At 38.1% G+C, this 14,881-nt stretch overlaps 1 protein-coding gene across 4 annotated transcripts in view; it reads left to right on the top strand.

Moving 5' to 3' along the window:
* ssr1 (signal sequence receptor, alpha) overlaps window positions 1-5,959 on the top strand; it is a 10,847-nt gene extending 4,888 nt beyond the window's left edge. For 2 of the 4 annotated variants that reach the window (XM_074622321.1, XM_074622319.1), the window contains exons 7-9: window positions 51-129; window positions 323-433; window positions 3,821-5,959. In XM_074622321.1, the coding sequence (XP_074478422.1) occupies window positions 51-129; window positions 323-433; window positions 3,821-3,886 (256 nt within the window). In that variant the 3' untranslated portion in view covers window positions 3,887-5,959. Of the gene's footprint in view, window positions 1-50; window positions 130-322; window positions 434-3,818 lie in introns of all 4 variants that reach the window. The other 2 variants (XM_074622323.1, XM_074622322.1) reach the window with 1 other exon arrangement.
* The last annotated feature ends 8,922 nt before the right edge of the window (window positions 5,960-14,881 follow it).

Here is a 14,881-nt window from a genome sequence, read left to right on the forward strand (position 1 = left end):
ACCTCCTCAGCCTTCCTTTAACTCGTTCCTCTTCCCTCCGGCTCTCCCAGGATCTTCATGTACGTCTTCCTGTCAGGCCTCGGGCTGCTGGTCGTCGTTGGCCTTCACCAGCTGATGGAGTCCAGGAAGGTATTAAAAAAACAAAACAAAAAAAAAAACGCTGCTGTATTAGTGTCAGACCAATCAGTAAATCAACAACTAGTCAGAGTTAACCACCGTGACAGCAGGTCAACATGGAGGAGGGGTTGCATCAACAGCAGCAACGTTGCATTTCCCCGGCAGGTCTCTTACTTTGTGTTTGTTTGTGTGTGTTTGTGTACAGAGGAGGCGTCCAGCTGCGAAGGTGGAAATGGGAACTTCGAGCCACAATGACGTCGACCTGAGCTGGATCCCTCAGGAAACACTCAACCAGATCAGTAGGTCACATCCTGCACTCACTCGTCAGCTCACACACAGCAGCTTATGCTCTCTGCACCTTTTTTAGGCGCAAGCTTGGAGGATGACCTTTGACCTGCAGCTTCTACTATAGTCAGACATCAAATTCCTGTTTTAGCAACAATCTTCTTTTTTTAAACTTTGAGCACAAAATGAAGTTATTTGTCAGAAAAACCAACAGTGTGTTTAATCAACTTAGTCAGGAAATGATTCCAATATATATGAAATATATCATAGAAATACACCGGAGGTTTTTTTTATAACGGTCTTTAAATGTCTGGTGGTAGTGAAGAAGTCTTTCCAGCCGGTAGGTCTGCATATTGAACCTCAGTAGAGTGAAATCTGTATCTTATTAGATACAAACCGACTTTTTTTTCGGAAAATTCTGATTTGATTTTTTTTTACATCTTTTGTACATTTAAAAGAAAATTACAGACAATTTGAGGATTTATTTATTTTTTTTAACTTTTTTTCTGATATTTTTTAGACTTTTTTTTTTTTACTTCAGATTTTTTTTTTTTAAACATTTCTCTAAAAAATTTCCTGAAAATTCCGACTTTTTCGATTTTTTAAAATATATATATGTATATATATATATATTTTTTTTTCTGATCTGTTTTAGACATTTTTATAACTTTTTTCGGAATTTTTTAAACTTTTTATTACTTCAGAAACTACAAAATTGTGTATTTTTATTGTAGATTATACAAAATGTAAATTATGGAAAGCAGGCGGTGAATGTCTGCTCTGATCCTCATTTCCATCAGATATTTACGGAGCTTTATTTCATCTTGTGTGCACAAGACAATCCTCTATTATTGACCTCGAGGGCTGCATACATATTTCCTGATCTATCTTCAGACCATATTTGTAAGTAGATACTGATGCATTGGAGTGTTTTGGCACATCTTATGAATGCACAAAGTGGTTAAGATTTGTGGTATTTATTTGGTATTTGGTCTGAAACTCAGATGTTGCACTCACTTGATTTGAGTGTCTGCAGCCAGAAAACATCAAAATCAGAATAAACTGTCAGAAAATCAAAACAGTAAACAAACAGTATGCACGTGTATATTTTGATGCATTGACCAGGCAGTTCAACATAAAGTAGATTCAAACACAAAAAGTTGTAATTTTGAATAAAGTGTTTTTAGTTTGGAGCCGAACAGAAGAATATATTGTTTAAAGCTTTTTACCAGAAAAGGTGACGTACTGATTGAAATGGCGTTCCTCCCGACAGAGCTGGACGTTGGCGCTCAGACACTCGGGATGTTTCTCTCCTCACAGAATCAGCCGATGTGTTCTGTTCTCTTCCTGCTTCACCTGCTCCTGTTTGACCTTTAACCTCCACTTGTGCATGAGGGTCACTCACTCTTTTCTGTTTTTCTCTCTCTGCCTTCCTCGCTGTCATGTTTCCCTGCGTCTTCAGTGCAGAGTCGCAGAGGTGAGGTCTGCTTTATGTCCTGTGTGTGTGTGTGTGTGAGTGAGAGTGTGTCTTTAAGTTGACTAAAATCTAAATGTGGTGCTGATGTTGGAGTGTCTCCTTAAAGGTGCAGATGCTCTGATCTATCAATGACAATTAGGGATGTACCGGAGAGTACCCAAATGTAGGTACTTGTACTCGGTCTGATAAAAGGTACCGGTGCATCCCTAATGACAAAATACTGACATTTCAACACAACGTGAGATCAGTCGAGTAATGACTTCAACAAATCTGCTTCAGTTTGAGAGAAAGCATTCAGAGCATCTGAACTGTAAAACAAACCGAGTAACAGTAAAGAGCTTTAACATGTGCTTTAAAGCCGCTGCTCAGCCGTGGACTGAGTCTGATTCTTCTGGAGGTTTTGTTGAATCTCTCTGATGGTCCGGTCACACCAGAAAGTGGCTCAGTGGAATCAGCTGCATGTGTTTGTGAAATGTTGTTTGTGTGTCTGTTGACGGTGTTTCTCTGCTGAGCTGCAGAGGAGGAATATTAACACAGAGGGAACTTTGTACTGAAAAGACCGTAACTTGGAAGGATATCCGTCCACTCCATTTGTCCGACTAACGCCGAATTCACACCAGAGCAGCGGCAAAGTGTGGCCAGTAAACGGCTCCTGAGACATGTTGATGTGTTCATGCCTGAAACACATGAACACGCATCCCGGCTGCAGAAAAATCTAATTATTGCAGCGAGCCGCAGTTTGCCGCTGCCTGGTGTGAATTCGGCGTCCCATTAGCTGCAGATAAACACATTCTTGCATAGAAGGACTGGAGATCACTTAGATTGAAAGCTCATGAAGGATCTCCTCAGGGTCAGTATGAACAGGAGACATTAATATTATTATTACAACAGCAATCTAAACCTGTGTCCGTATTTATAGAGACACCTGACTTTTTTTAAGTAAGATAAAGTTGAAAAATTGTGAACCCATCCTTTAACCTAATTCCTAGGGGGTCTCACGATACGATCTTATTGCGATTTTAAACATTGTGCGATATGCTGAGTATTGCGATAATATATACACCTTATTACCTTTTTTCAACTTAAAAAAAAGTCAGAAAAAGTAAAAAAAAAAAAAAAAATTCTGAAAAAAAGTTAAAAAATAAAAAAAGTCTGAAATTTGTCGAAAAATGTAAAGAAATTTCAGAAAAAAATGTCTTAAAATTTGAAGTTAATTTAAAAAAAAAAAAGAACAAAAAATGTCAGGAAAAGTAAAAACAAAAACAGAAAGGTAAAAAAAAAAAAAAAGTCTGAAATTTGTCAAATGTCTTTAAAAAAATCTGAAGTTAATTAAAAAAGAAAAAAAATATCAGAAAAAAGTTATATAAAAGAAATCCCAAAAATGTCTGAATTGTTCGGAAAAGGTCTGAAAAAAAAGTTAAAGTCCGACAAATTTCTGAAATAAATTTCAAAAAGTGAGAGATGTTTTTAAAAAAATCCGAAATAAATAAAGTACAGTTTTCACTCATCTCAGTTTTCATTCACATATCTGGAGGTCAGAGGTCAAGGGACCTCTTTGAAAATGGCCAGTGACCAGTTTTTCCTCCCCAAAATTGAGTAACTTTGGAGCGTTATTTAACGTTCTTCTCGACGAGCTGATGGATCATCAGGTTCTCTAGTTTACTATATCAGTATCTTCACTCTAGCTCTAAAACTGAGCAGCTAAAACCTCTGACAGACAGAATAGCGGCCGTCGGATTGTTAAGAGCTTAATAGTTTATATAATAAAAGATCAATACTTGACGTCCGTGTATTGATACAATATTGTCACGCTAAATAACGCCATACGGTTCTGTATCGATGTATTTCTCCACCTCTATTAACTCCAAGAAAGCTCAGAGGTCAGATGTGTCTAACTGTGTTATCTTACTCAGCGTTTCTGCTTCTTCTTCTTCTCCAGACAAAGCGTCTCCCAAAAGATCTCCTCGCAAAAGGAGCCAGAAACGCTCGGCCGGCTCGGACGAGTGACGGGCGCCGTGACGACCACGGCGGCAAAACTTCAACCACCGGTCTACGCAGGAGGAAGAGGAGGAGGAGGAGGCTGTGAGCGCCACGCTGAGCGCACTCTGCCCTCTCTACTGAGGAACTTTAACCAGTGCCAAGCACAGCGATGGCTGGCTCTCTACTTTCAGCTTAAAAACTGTCTCACACACACACACACACACACACACACACACACACACACACACACACACACAGACACACACACACAAACACACACACAAACAAACAGCCCATTTTGTTTAGCGGTTACAGTGAAGCTGTCACATGACGGAGAGAAGTGGAAAGGATCATCCTAAAACAGGTGCGTTGGGTTTAAAGGGCACATCTCTCTCTGAAGGTCGTTGGTTTTTCTTAGTTTGTTACCTCCCACTCTGGTAGCCGTTAGTTGCAGCTCCTCTCTGGTGAGTAACGGAGCCACCGTGACGGTAACAAATGTAGTTTTGTAGATAGTTTCTGCTCTCCTGCGTTTGCGTCGCTCATTTCACTGCTTCGATCCTGTAGGAACTATCTGATCCTGGTCGGCTCAAACGGTCTGCCAGGACTCGGTGCCGTCGACCTCTTACAGACTCTTTGTGCAAGAACACAACCCTGCAGACGGCATTAGGGAACATTTTATATTTGGAAATTGTACAGGTCACATTAACGCGGTTGAAGTCGTGTGAGATCTGCAGCTGAACCACCGTCAAACAGACGGACATTGCCGGGTTTTGTTTTACATTTAAACGTCACATTTAGGAACGAGGAGCACCGCTGACTCGATGGTGGGAAATAACCGTTAGTTGCAGGAGATGGCAAGCAACCGCCACAACTGCTCTTTCTTTTTTGAATTCTTTGCAACGGGAACGCGGCGTATTTACACCCTGCTACAAACTGCAGCAGCGTGACGAGGCGCTGAGCGTCTATTCTGCGCTCAGCGCTGCACGGATGGTGTTTCCTTCTGGTCGTCGAGAGTTGAATAAGTTCAACTTTTGGGTAAAACTCCACAAAGACCAACCGTCACATCGTACATGTAGCTACAATCATCCGGAGCGAGTTTTGCATTTCACAATAATCAAGTATTTAATTAGTTTAAAGCTGTCATCTTTGTTGTTTCTAAAGTAACTATATACCTAACAATGAAGCTTATTTATACAGCACTGAAATCAGGATAAATGAAGTAGTTTGCACGCCGTTGAGCCGATCATCATCACCGCAGGGGGGATTCCTTCACCGCTGAAGGAAAACGAGTAATTTGAAGATTTGGGCTCTGATGTTTCTGACGGCGATTCATTGAGAAAACAGTCAGCAGGTCAATCAGTGATGTGAGCTGGGAGCTAGTGGTGAATATGACATTAGCAGGTGGATCAGGTGGTTCCTTCATCAGGTCTGTGGACAGGAAGCAGAGAGAGTTGAGCGTGCCCTTTAACCCCGACACCCTGAACTCAAACCCCCAGAGGTTGTGGAACAAGCTTCTCCTCTTAAAGAGCAGCGAGATGTGAAATCTCCAAACCCTCGCCGTGTGCCTGTTTTCTACTTCGCTGTCTGTAAATTGTGTTTTACTTCTGGCTTCTCTCCTCAAGCAGCTCGTTCAAAATCACAACTTACCCGATTTGTATTTGTTTGTTTTTCTTTTGGATTGTAAAAAATGTTGAAGCACTGGTGTAAATACTGGCTGACGGATGAGAGCGAAAATTACTGAGCTAATTTATTTGAGTGACAGATTTGGGCTTAAAGGGGGAGGGGGGGGGGTTGTGCACTGTGTTGTTGTTGTTTTTGATTTGACCACTAGGGGACGACGTTGACTCCCTCTGCAGAGTTTAGTCTTTTAGAGCTTTGTGGTTCTGAGTTTGGACGTGAACTGTAGCTGCACGTTGGACTCTGAAGGTCCTGCAGATCCTCCAGCAGACGATCCAAACCCGAATACACTGCCGAGGCTTGTCGATGCCACTCGTTCACCCACACAGGACTGAGCTGATGTTTTTTTTCTGTTATTCATAGATACAAACTTCTACTGTTATTTGTTTTTAAATGTGCAGGAAATAAACTTTGATGATTTGCTGTCGGCTCGGTGCCTCTTTTTTTTCTGCTCTAAAATCATTTAAAACGATAATTTCACTGGGACTCGATATAGTTTGTTATGAAATGCTGTAGAAAGAGCCTCTTGTAAAACAGATCACACTACAAAAAATGTCTGAAAAATATCCCAAAAAAAGTTTAAATAATTTTTTTTTAAATGTCGGAAAAATTCAGAAAAAAAAGTTTTGAAAAATGTCTGGAAAGTTTTTGAAGAAAATCCAAAACAATAAAATTAAAGAAAATGGCCGAAATTTTTCAGAAAAGATGTCAGGAAAAAAATCTGAGATGTCTTTAAAAAATTCCAGTCAATTTAGAATTTTTTCAAAAATTGACCATAAAATTTCTAAAAATTGTCAGAAGTCATAGAAATGTCTTTAAAAAAAAAACTCGGTTAGGTTGAGTCAGAAAAAAAGTATGAAAAATGTCAGCAAAAAAGTTTTAAAATGTCAGAAAAAATTGCTCTAAAATGTCCAAAGAAAGTCAGAAAAAATTAACAAAAAAAGTCGGAAAAAATGTTAAAAAAATTCAGAGAAATGTCTAAAAAGTCTTCAGTTAGATGACGTTTGAATTAAGCAGCATATTAAAGATGTCCTCTTTTAATGTGACGTATTGTTTAAACCAGTTTATTTGTTCCACGAAATGACACGCAGCTCAATACCTCCTGTCATGTTCAGGAAAAATAAAAGTTGGCCAACTTTTTATTTTTAGCTACATGAAATGTTCAACCAACAGCATCTCTTACAAAATGTGGTTTGATGACGCAAGATGTGATTGTGACAGTATTCCAAAGGCCATTGTGGAAGTCTGAAGCATTAAAGTGTAATTAAGTCTAACTGTAATGGTTTTATTGGTGTGGGGCTGAGAACAGAAAGGTAACGCCTGCACACTACTCCATGCCACAATGTTTTTATTGACTACGTTTCGATCCTGCTTGGATCTTCAGGTCTTCTTTTTTTTTAAAATATTGTGGCTTGGAGAAGTGTGCAGGCGTTACCTTTTTCTTTGCATTACAAATGTGTGCGAAGAAAATCACAATGCATTGATTTAAAATATTGCAGAGAATCATGATGCAACAGCATCAGAAGAATGTCTGAAATATGTCCGAAAAAATTGTCTGAAAAATTTCTAAAAAATTCCCCAAAAAAGTTAAAAAAAAAAAAAAATTTAAAAGTCAGAAAAAAGTTAAAAAAAAGAAAGTCAGAAAAATGTCCAAACATTTTAAGAAAAAAGTCAGAAGTTAGATTACAGTTGATTAAAAAAAAAGTCTTAAAAATGTCAGAACATTTTCCGAACAAAATGTTCGAAAAATATCTGAAAAATGTCCAAACAAGTGTTCTAAAATATCTCAATTGTTTTTACAAAATATCCAAAAAAATGACAGAAAAAAGTTTGAGAAATGGCTTTAAGAAAGTCAGTTAGATTACGTTTGAATTAAGCAGCATGTGTGAGAAAATGACAGCTCTTACATAATGTGGTTTGATGACGCAAGATGTGATTGTTACAGTATTCCAAAGGTCATTATGGAAGTGTGTAAAAGTGTAATTACGTGTAATTGCGATGCTGTGGTTTTATTGGTGCGAGGCTTCAGAACAGAAAGGTAACGCCTGCACACTACTCCATGCCACAATGTTTTTATTGACTACGTTTCGATCCTGCTTGGATCTGGTCTTTTTTTTTTTTTTATATTGTGGCATATAGTAGTGTGCAGGCGTTACCTTTTTCTTTGCATTACAAAGGTTTGCAAAGATAATCACAGTAAAAAAAGTTAAAAGTCCGAAAAATGAATGAAAAAAGTATGAACATTTTCAGGAAAAATGTCAGAAGAAAATCAGAAATGTATTAAAAAAATATCCAAAGTTAATTCAAAAAAATAAAAAAAAGTACCAAAAATGGTCAGAAAAAAAGGTTTAAAAAAAGTCCGAAAAATATCTGAAAATCGTCAGAAAAAAGTCAGAGAAGTGTCTTTAAAAAAATCTTAAATTAGATTACAGTTGAATTAAGCAAAATATTAAAGGTGTCCTCTTTTAATGTGACGTAGTGTTCACATCAGTTTATTTGTTCCACGACAGAATCGTGACGCAACAGCAGCAGTTCTGTCCGACAATATACATGAAAGGTATGAAAGTCTTATGAAAGAGGGAAAGTGATGATGACACATAACGTCCTCTCCTTTTGTTGAGACAGTTGGAGGATGAAGAGGTGACTTCCAGCTTCACCTTTCTGACCCCAGTGGGACGGGTTGTGTACACTATGCTGCTCTCCGATCAAATCGGTTGCAGGTGTGGCGTCAAGACAAACCGGTTTTTATCCAGTCGAGCTGAAAAGAGCAAAGTGCTGAATGAGGACACGTTTCTGATTTCAGTGTGAGATGACGGAGGAGAAGCTCGGGTCCAAACTGCAGCAGAAGGTGAGTGTTGATGAAGCTGCTATGATCCAGTTCACTCGGAGGATCTTTAGGTGGAAATGCTTGTTGTTGGGAAGGAACCAAAGCTGTCATTCAGTGAGGGGCTGCTGCACCTGTTGCATTGAGAGTTCATTTATTATTTCAATGGGATTTTCTTGCTAAACCAATTTATTCATGCAATGCATTCATAATTTCTCCAATAAAACGACAGCGTTACTGTTACTCTTCATTACTGTTTTGTGCAAAAGACTTTCATAAAGCAACTATGACACCTGAAGTCTTCAGGTTCCTCTTGCACGTTTGGAAAATAGGTGTGTGCACAAGATGCGTTGGAATGGAAACTATGTGAAGAAGTGTTTTTTGACAGACGTTTCAACAACAAGGACATTCAAAGTGCTTTATAAGAAAGGCAAAAGACTCAAAGGGCAACATAAAAAAAAGGATAAATACAAGAAGAAAGGGCCTTTAATAAAGTATTACTCAGACCAGAATTAAAGCACATTATAACTCATAAGCACATGTATGCATACATAAACATGCAGTATAGAGCGCTGCAGGGATGATGTATTTTTGTAGGCCAACCAGGATGTTAGCATCTCCCTGGTTCCCTCCACTAACAGCCAATGGGATTGTTCCATTGGGTTTTGGATTAATGCAGAAAATCAGCTCTGTGGCAAACAAACAAAAGTTTATGATACTTACACGTTTTGTTCAGTGAGATAATCTCCACAAATGAACACCACTTTTATGATTTTTGAAGTGTGAATGCAATCACCAGCTAACGTTAGGCTATAAACAAACTACACCATGGTCACATGAGCGCGAGTATAAACACAACGAGGCTGTAAAGGTCATGCATATTCACTGTCAGTGTGCTAAAAGGCTCAATGATGCTGGTGACAGTGACCAGCATGGCTAGCTCACGTTAGCCTGAGTAATACAGTCATACATTAACGTTAAAGCAGCATCAGACTGTCGTCTCCAACTAAATCTCAGCCTATAGATCAAACAGTTGGTTATTAACACGTTGGTTATTTACAGACAACACTCAGCCTAACGTCACTGTGTTGGACGGGGGAAGACTGAAGAGACATGGCGGCGATCAACCTTCATTTATTAAGGTGTCGCCAGCGCTCAGGTTTTTATTGACTACGTTTTGATCCTGCTTGGATCTTCGTCAGGTTTTTTTTTTTTTTTTAAATATTGTGGCATGGAGTAGTGTGCAGGCATTACCTTTTTCTTTGCATTACAAATGTGTGCGAAGAAATTCACAATGCATTGATTTAAAATATTGCAGAAGAATAAAAAAATGTCCGATTTTCAGAAAAAATATCAGAAAAAAATCAAAGAAATGTCTTTAAAAAAATCTGATGTTAATTAAAAAAAAAAAAAAGTATAAAAAAAAGTATAAAAAAAATCCGAAAAATATCTGAAATTTTCATAAAAAATTTCATAAAAGAAAAATCGCAGAAATGTCTTTAAAAAAATCCGAAATTAATTTAATACATTTTAAAAAAGTATGATAAAATAAAAAATTTTTTTTAAAAAAAGTCCAAAAAAAGTAAAACAAAAATAAAAAATGTCTAAAAAATATCAGAAAAAAAGTGAAAAAAAAAAATTCTAAAAAATATCAGGACAAACGTTAAAAAAAGAAGCCAAAAATGTCAGAAAAAAGTTTCCTCAGGCACAAAATAATTATTAGACGTGTATAAAACAAACGTTTGTATAACGAGATGAATGGATATGAACTTGTTAAAATTATTATCCAAACATATATTAAATTACATTGAAGTCTATGAGATCTTCGGGTTTTCTTTCCCCCAAAAGGGGGCGTGGCCTTGACTTTTTGCGAAGTACCCGTATGTGCCGGTCTGATGTGTGCCCCCCGATTTGAGGATCTAAGACTATGATCAGATCTATGATAAACATTCTGGGGCCGGTCCTTAAAAGTAGATAATAGAACTTTAAAATCAACCCTATAATATAAACAGTAGGAAGCCATTATATTCCCATTAAAATGTGCTCACTTAACAAGAAGCTGCTTCTTCCAGTTTCCACCTGAATGCATCACTTGAATAGGAAATCTGTTGGTCCAGTTAATATGAAACTTCCTGGAATCCTCTGCGTGTTTAAATGGTTAATGAGTGTTTATATGACGACATCCTGCAAGAAGGAAATAAATGTCCTCTGACTTTATTTTTAGAAACTTGAGGCCAGAGGCTCAAAGTACAGCAGAGTTGAGATGAATGTTTTATGTGCAGTGTGTGTTGTACTGACGGATCTACAGACAACTACTCTTAAAGAAAAGGGCTGTTTTTGAAAGCTCTTCATTGATTTCTGATCTGTCTTTGGGGTCAAATGCAAACAGGTAATGACGTCTTCTCTCCTGGAGTAAATAGGACAAACATTTCTGTCAGAAATAACACCTCAATGTCTTTTATTTTAGAAATTAGCAGCTTTTGCTGCAGCTGCATGTGCAGGTTGCTGCTGTTATAGACTTGTTATAGACAGCCAGCACTGACAGTGGAAAGTATTTCTAAATTGTGGTATTGCCACTTTTACTTCCTCCACCCCTGAACCACTTACTGGTTACTGACACACCTCTGTTTGTGTTTGTGACTCTCATTCAGGTTTGTTGGTGTGAAACTCAACATGAGGCTCTGTGATGAACGGGAGGTCAAGCGGACGGCAAAGTCTGTGGCCTCCAGCTGCTCCAGGATCAGCTTCAGCCTCCGACACCGGCCTGCACAGTGAGACACATTTTACACAGACGTGACAGACACACATAATACGATAAGACAAGATAGCACTTTAAAAAAAGATCCGAAAAAAAAGTTAAAGTCAGAATAATTTCCATAAACTTTCAGAAAAATGTCTGAAAAAATTCAGAGAAATCTGAAATCTTTTGAAAATGTCAGATTTTTTTTTTTAAATGTCAGAATTTTTTTTGAAAATGTCTGAAATTTTTCGAAAAATGTCTGATTTTTTTTTTTAAATGTCTGAAATGTTTCTAAAAATTAAAAAAAAAAATCACCATCACCAAAAAATATCTGAAAAGGTCCGAAAAAAATGTTTTTAAAAAAGTCAGAAAAATGTCAGAACATTTTCAGAAAATATGTCAGAAAAAAGTCAGAAATGTCCAAAAAATAGTCTCCTAAAATATCTGAAAAATATCCGAAAAAATGTTCGGAAAAATGTCCAAAAAAATGTCTGAACAATATCTGAAAAAAGTCAGAGAAATGTATTTTTAAAAATCTGAAATAAAAAAAAAATTAAAATATCAGAAAAAAAGTAAAAATAAATCCAAAAAATGTCTGAAATCTTTTTGAAAATGTCTGAAATTTTTTTGAAAATGTCTGAAATTTATTTGAAAATGTCTGAATTTTTTTTTTTAATTTCTAACAAAATTTCCTCAAAATATCTGAAAAAGTCCGAAAAAATGTTTGGAAAAATGTCCAAATATGTCCAATAAATAAAAGTAAATTATTTTTTAAAAATTAAATCAGAAAAAAAGTTAAAAAAAAAAAAATCCCAGAAATGTCTGAATTGTTTTGAAAAAGTCAGAAAAAAGTCAGAGAAATGTCCAAAAAAAGTGTCCTAAAGTGTCCTGTTATAAAGAAATAACAGACCATAGAATGCCATGCTTGACCAATCCTAATCGAGTATTCAACACAGCCTGTAATAATTGGTTATAATAGTTGGGGACGAGCATGTTAAAATACAGTGCACTGTATTGCTGCCTTTCTTGGTCTGGTATGACCAGTAGCTCATGGTAGCTAATTTTACTAAATGTTAACAAACTTTAGATGGATATATCTTTATACTGGACATCACTGAGTCAGTCCCCTGACTTTATGACTCTTCTTTTTTACTATTTCAGTGATGACAAACAGACCAGCCGAGTGGAGTTCCCAACAGCCATTTACCTGCTGATGCAACAGAATCAACAGCTGATCGATTTCAACCTCAACCTGGAACCTTCCGTCACAAAGTAAGGTCACTTCTATAAATGTGTTGAAAGCTTTTCATTAAGGACATTGTTTGACGGAGAGTTTCTCATGTCTGTACGCTAGATGTAAAGCTAGGGTAAGGAGGCAGTTAGCTTAGCTTAGCATAAACACTGGAAGCAGGGGGAAACAGCTAGCCTGGCCTCTCTGTCCGACGTTCAAAAATAACACCTAAAAAAACAACAATAGGGAATGTGACGTCACCGACAGCAAGTCCGACATGTTTGGAGGGTAAGAGTGTCATCTGCTGGCTGTTTACTGTCAACAGATAACACAAAACACTGCACAGTGAATCAGATTCAAAAGCAGAATTGTTGTATATATAGCATACAGTCATGCTTCAGGGCGGGCCTTCCTTGTGATTGACAGGTCGCCACCACAGCATCCGGTCTGGGAGTTGTCCGTGTTTTCATCGTAGAACTCTAACCCTTTCACAGTGTGTTTTCACTTCATCAAAGTCAATTATAACCTTTTTGGTCGCCTGAATATGTTTTATTCAGCATTCGGTTGTACTTAGCTCCACCGCTCGTGCCACTTGTGGTTGCGAAAAAACAAGATGGTGATGGCCAAAAAACAATATGGTGATGGGCAAAAACCAAAATGGCGATGGCCAAAAACCAAGATGGCGATGGACAAAAACCAAGATGGCGATGGCCAAAAACCAAGATGATAATGGCCAAAAACCAAGATGACTATGGCCAAAAACCAATATGGTGATGGCCAAAAACCAAGATGACGATGGCCAAAAACCAAGATGACGATGGCCAAAAAACAAAGATGGTGATGGCCAAAAACCAAGATGACTATGGCCAAAAACCAAGATGACGATGGCCAAAAAACAAAGATGGTGATGGCCAAAAACCAAGATGATAATGGCCAAAAACCAAGATGACGATGGCCAAAAACCAAGACGGTGACAGCCAAATACCAATAAGGCAATGACCAAAAACCAAGATGGTGATGGCCAAAAACCAAGATGACTATGGCCAAAAACCAAGATGACGATGGCCAAAAAACAAAGATGGTGATGGCCAAAAACCAAGATGATAATGGCCAAAAACCAAGAAGACGATGGCCAAAAACCAAGACGGTGACAGCCAAATACCAATAAGGCAATGACCAAAAACCAAGATGGTGATGGCCAAAAACCAAGACGGCAAAGGCCAAAAACCAAAATGGTGACGGTCAAAAACCAAAATGGTGACGGTCAAAAACCAAAATGGTGACGGCCAAAAAACAAAATGGCGATGGCCAAAAACCAAGATGGTGACGGTCAAAAACCAAGATGGCAATGGCCAAAAACCAATACGGTGATGACCAAAAACCAAAATGGTGACGGCCAAAAACCAAAATGGCGATGGCCAAAAACCAAAATGGCGATGGACAAAAACCAAGATGGCGATGGCCAAAAACCAAGATGATAATGGCCAAAAACCAAGATGACTATGGCCAAAAACCAATATGGTGATGGCCAAAAACCAAGATGACGATGGCCAAAAACCAAGATGACGATGGCCAAAAAACAAAGATGGTGATGGCCAAAAACCAAGATGACTATGGCCAAAAAACAAAGATGGTGATGGCCAAAAACCAAGATGACGATGGCCAAAAAACAAAGATGGTGATGGCCAAAAACCAAGATGACGATGGCCAAAAAACAAAGATGGTGATGGCCAAAAACCAAGATGACGATGGCCAAAAAACAAAGATGGTGATGGCCAAAAACCAAGATGACGATGGCCAAAAAACAAAGATGGTGATGGCCAAAAACCAAGATGACTATGGCCAAAAAACAAAGATGGTGATGGCCAAAAACCAAGATGACGATGGCCAAAAAACAAAGATGGTGATGGCCAAAAACCAAGATGACGATGGCCAAAAAACAAAGATGGTGATGGCCAAAAACCAAGATGACGATGGCCAAAAAACAAAGATGGTGATGGCCAAAAACCAAGATGACTATGGCCAAAAACCAAGATGACGATGGCCAAAAAACAAAGATGGTGATGGCCAAAAACCAAGATGATAATGGCCAAAAACCAAGATGACGATGGCCAAAAAACAAAGATGGTGATGGCCAAAAACCAAGATGATAATGGCCAAAAACCAAGATGACGATGGCCAAAAACCAAGACGGTGACAGCCAAATACCAATAAGGCAATGACCAAAAACCAAGATGGTGATGGCCAAAAACCAAGACGGCAAAGGCCAAAAACCAAAATGGTGACGGTCAAAAACCAAAATGGTGACGGTCAAAAACCAAAATGGTGACGGCCAAAAAACAAAATGGCGATGGCCAAAAACCAAGATGGTGACGGTCAAAAACCAAGATGGCAATGGCCAAAAACCAATACGGTGATGACCAAAAACCAAAATGGTGACGGCCAAAAACCAAAATGGTGACGGCCAAAAACCAAAATGGCAATGGCCAAAAACCAAGATGGCGATGGACAAAAACCAAGATGGCGATGGCCAAAAACCAAGATGATAAT

Source organism: Sebastes fasciatus, chromosome 21 (assembly GCF_043250625.1).
Source record: "Sebastes fasciatus isolate fSebFas1 chromosome 21, fSebFas1.pri, whole genome shotgun sequence".
Taxonomy (NCBI): domain Eukaryota; kingdom Metazoa; phylum Chordata; class Actinopteri; order Perciformes; family Sebastidae; genus Sebastes; species Sebastes fasciatus.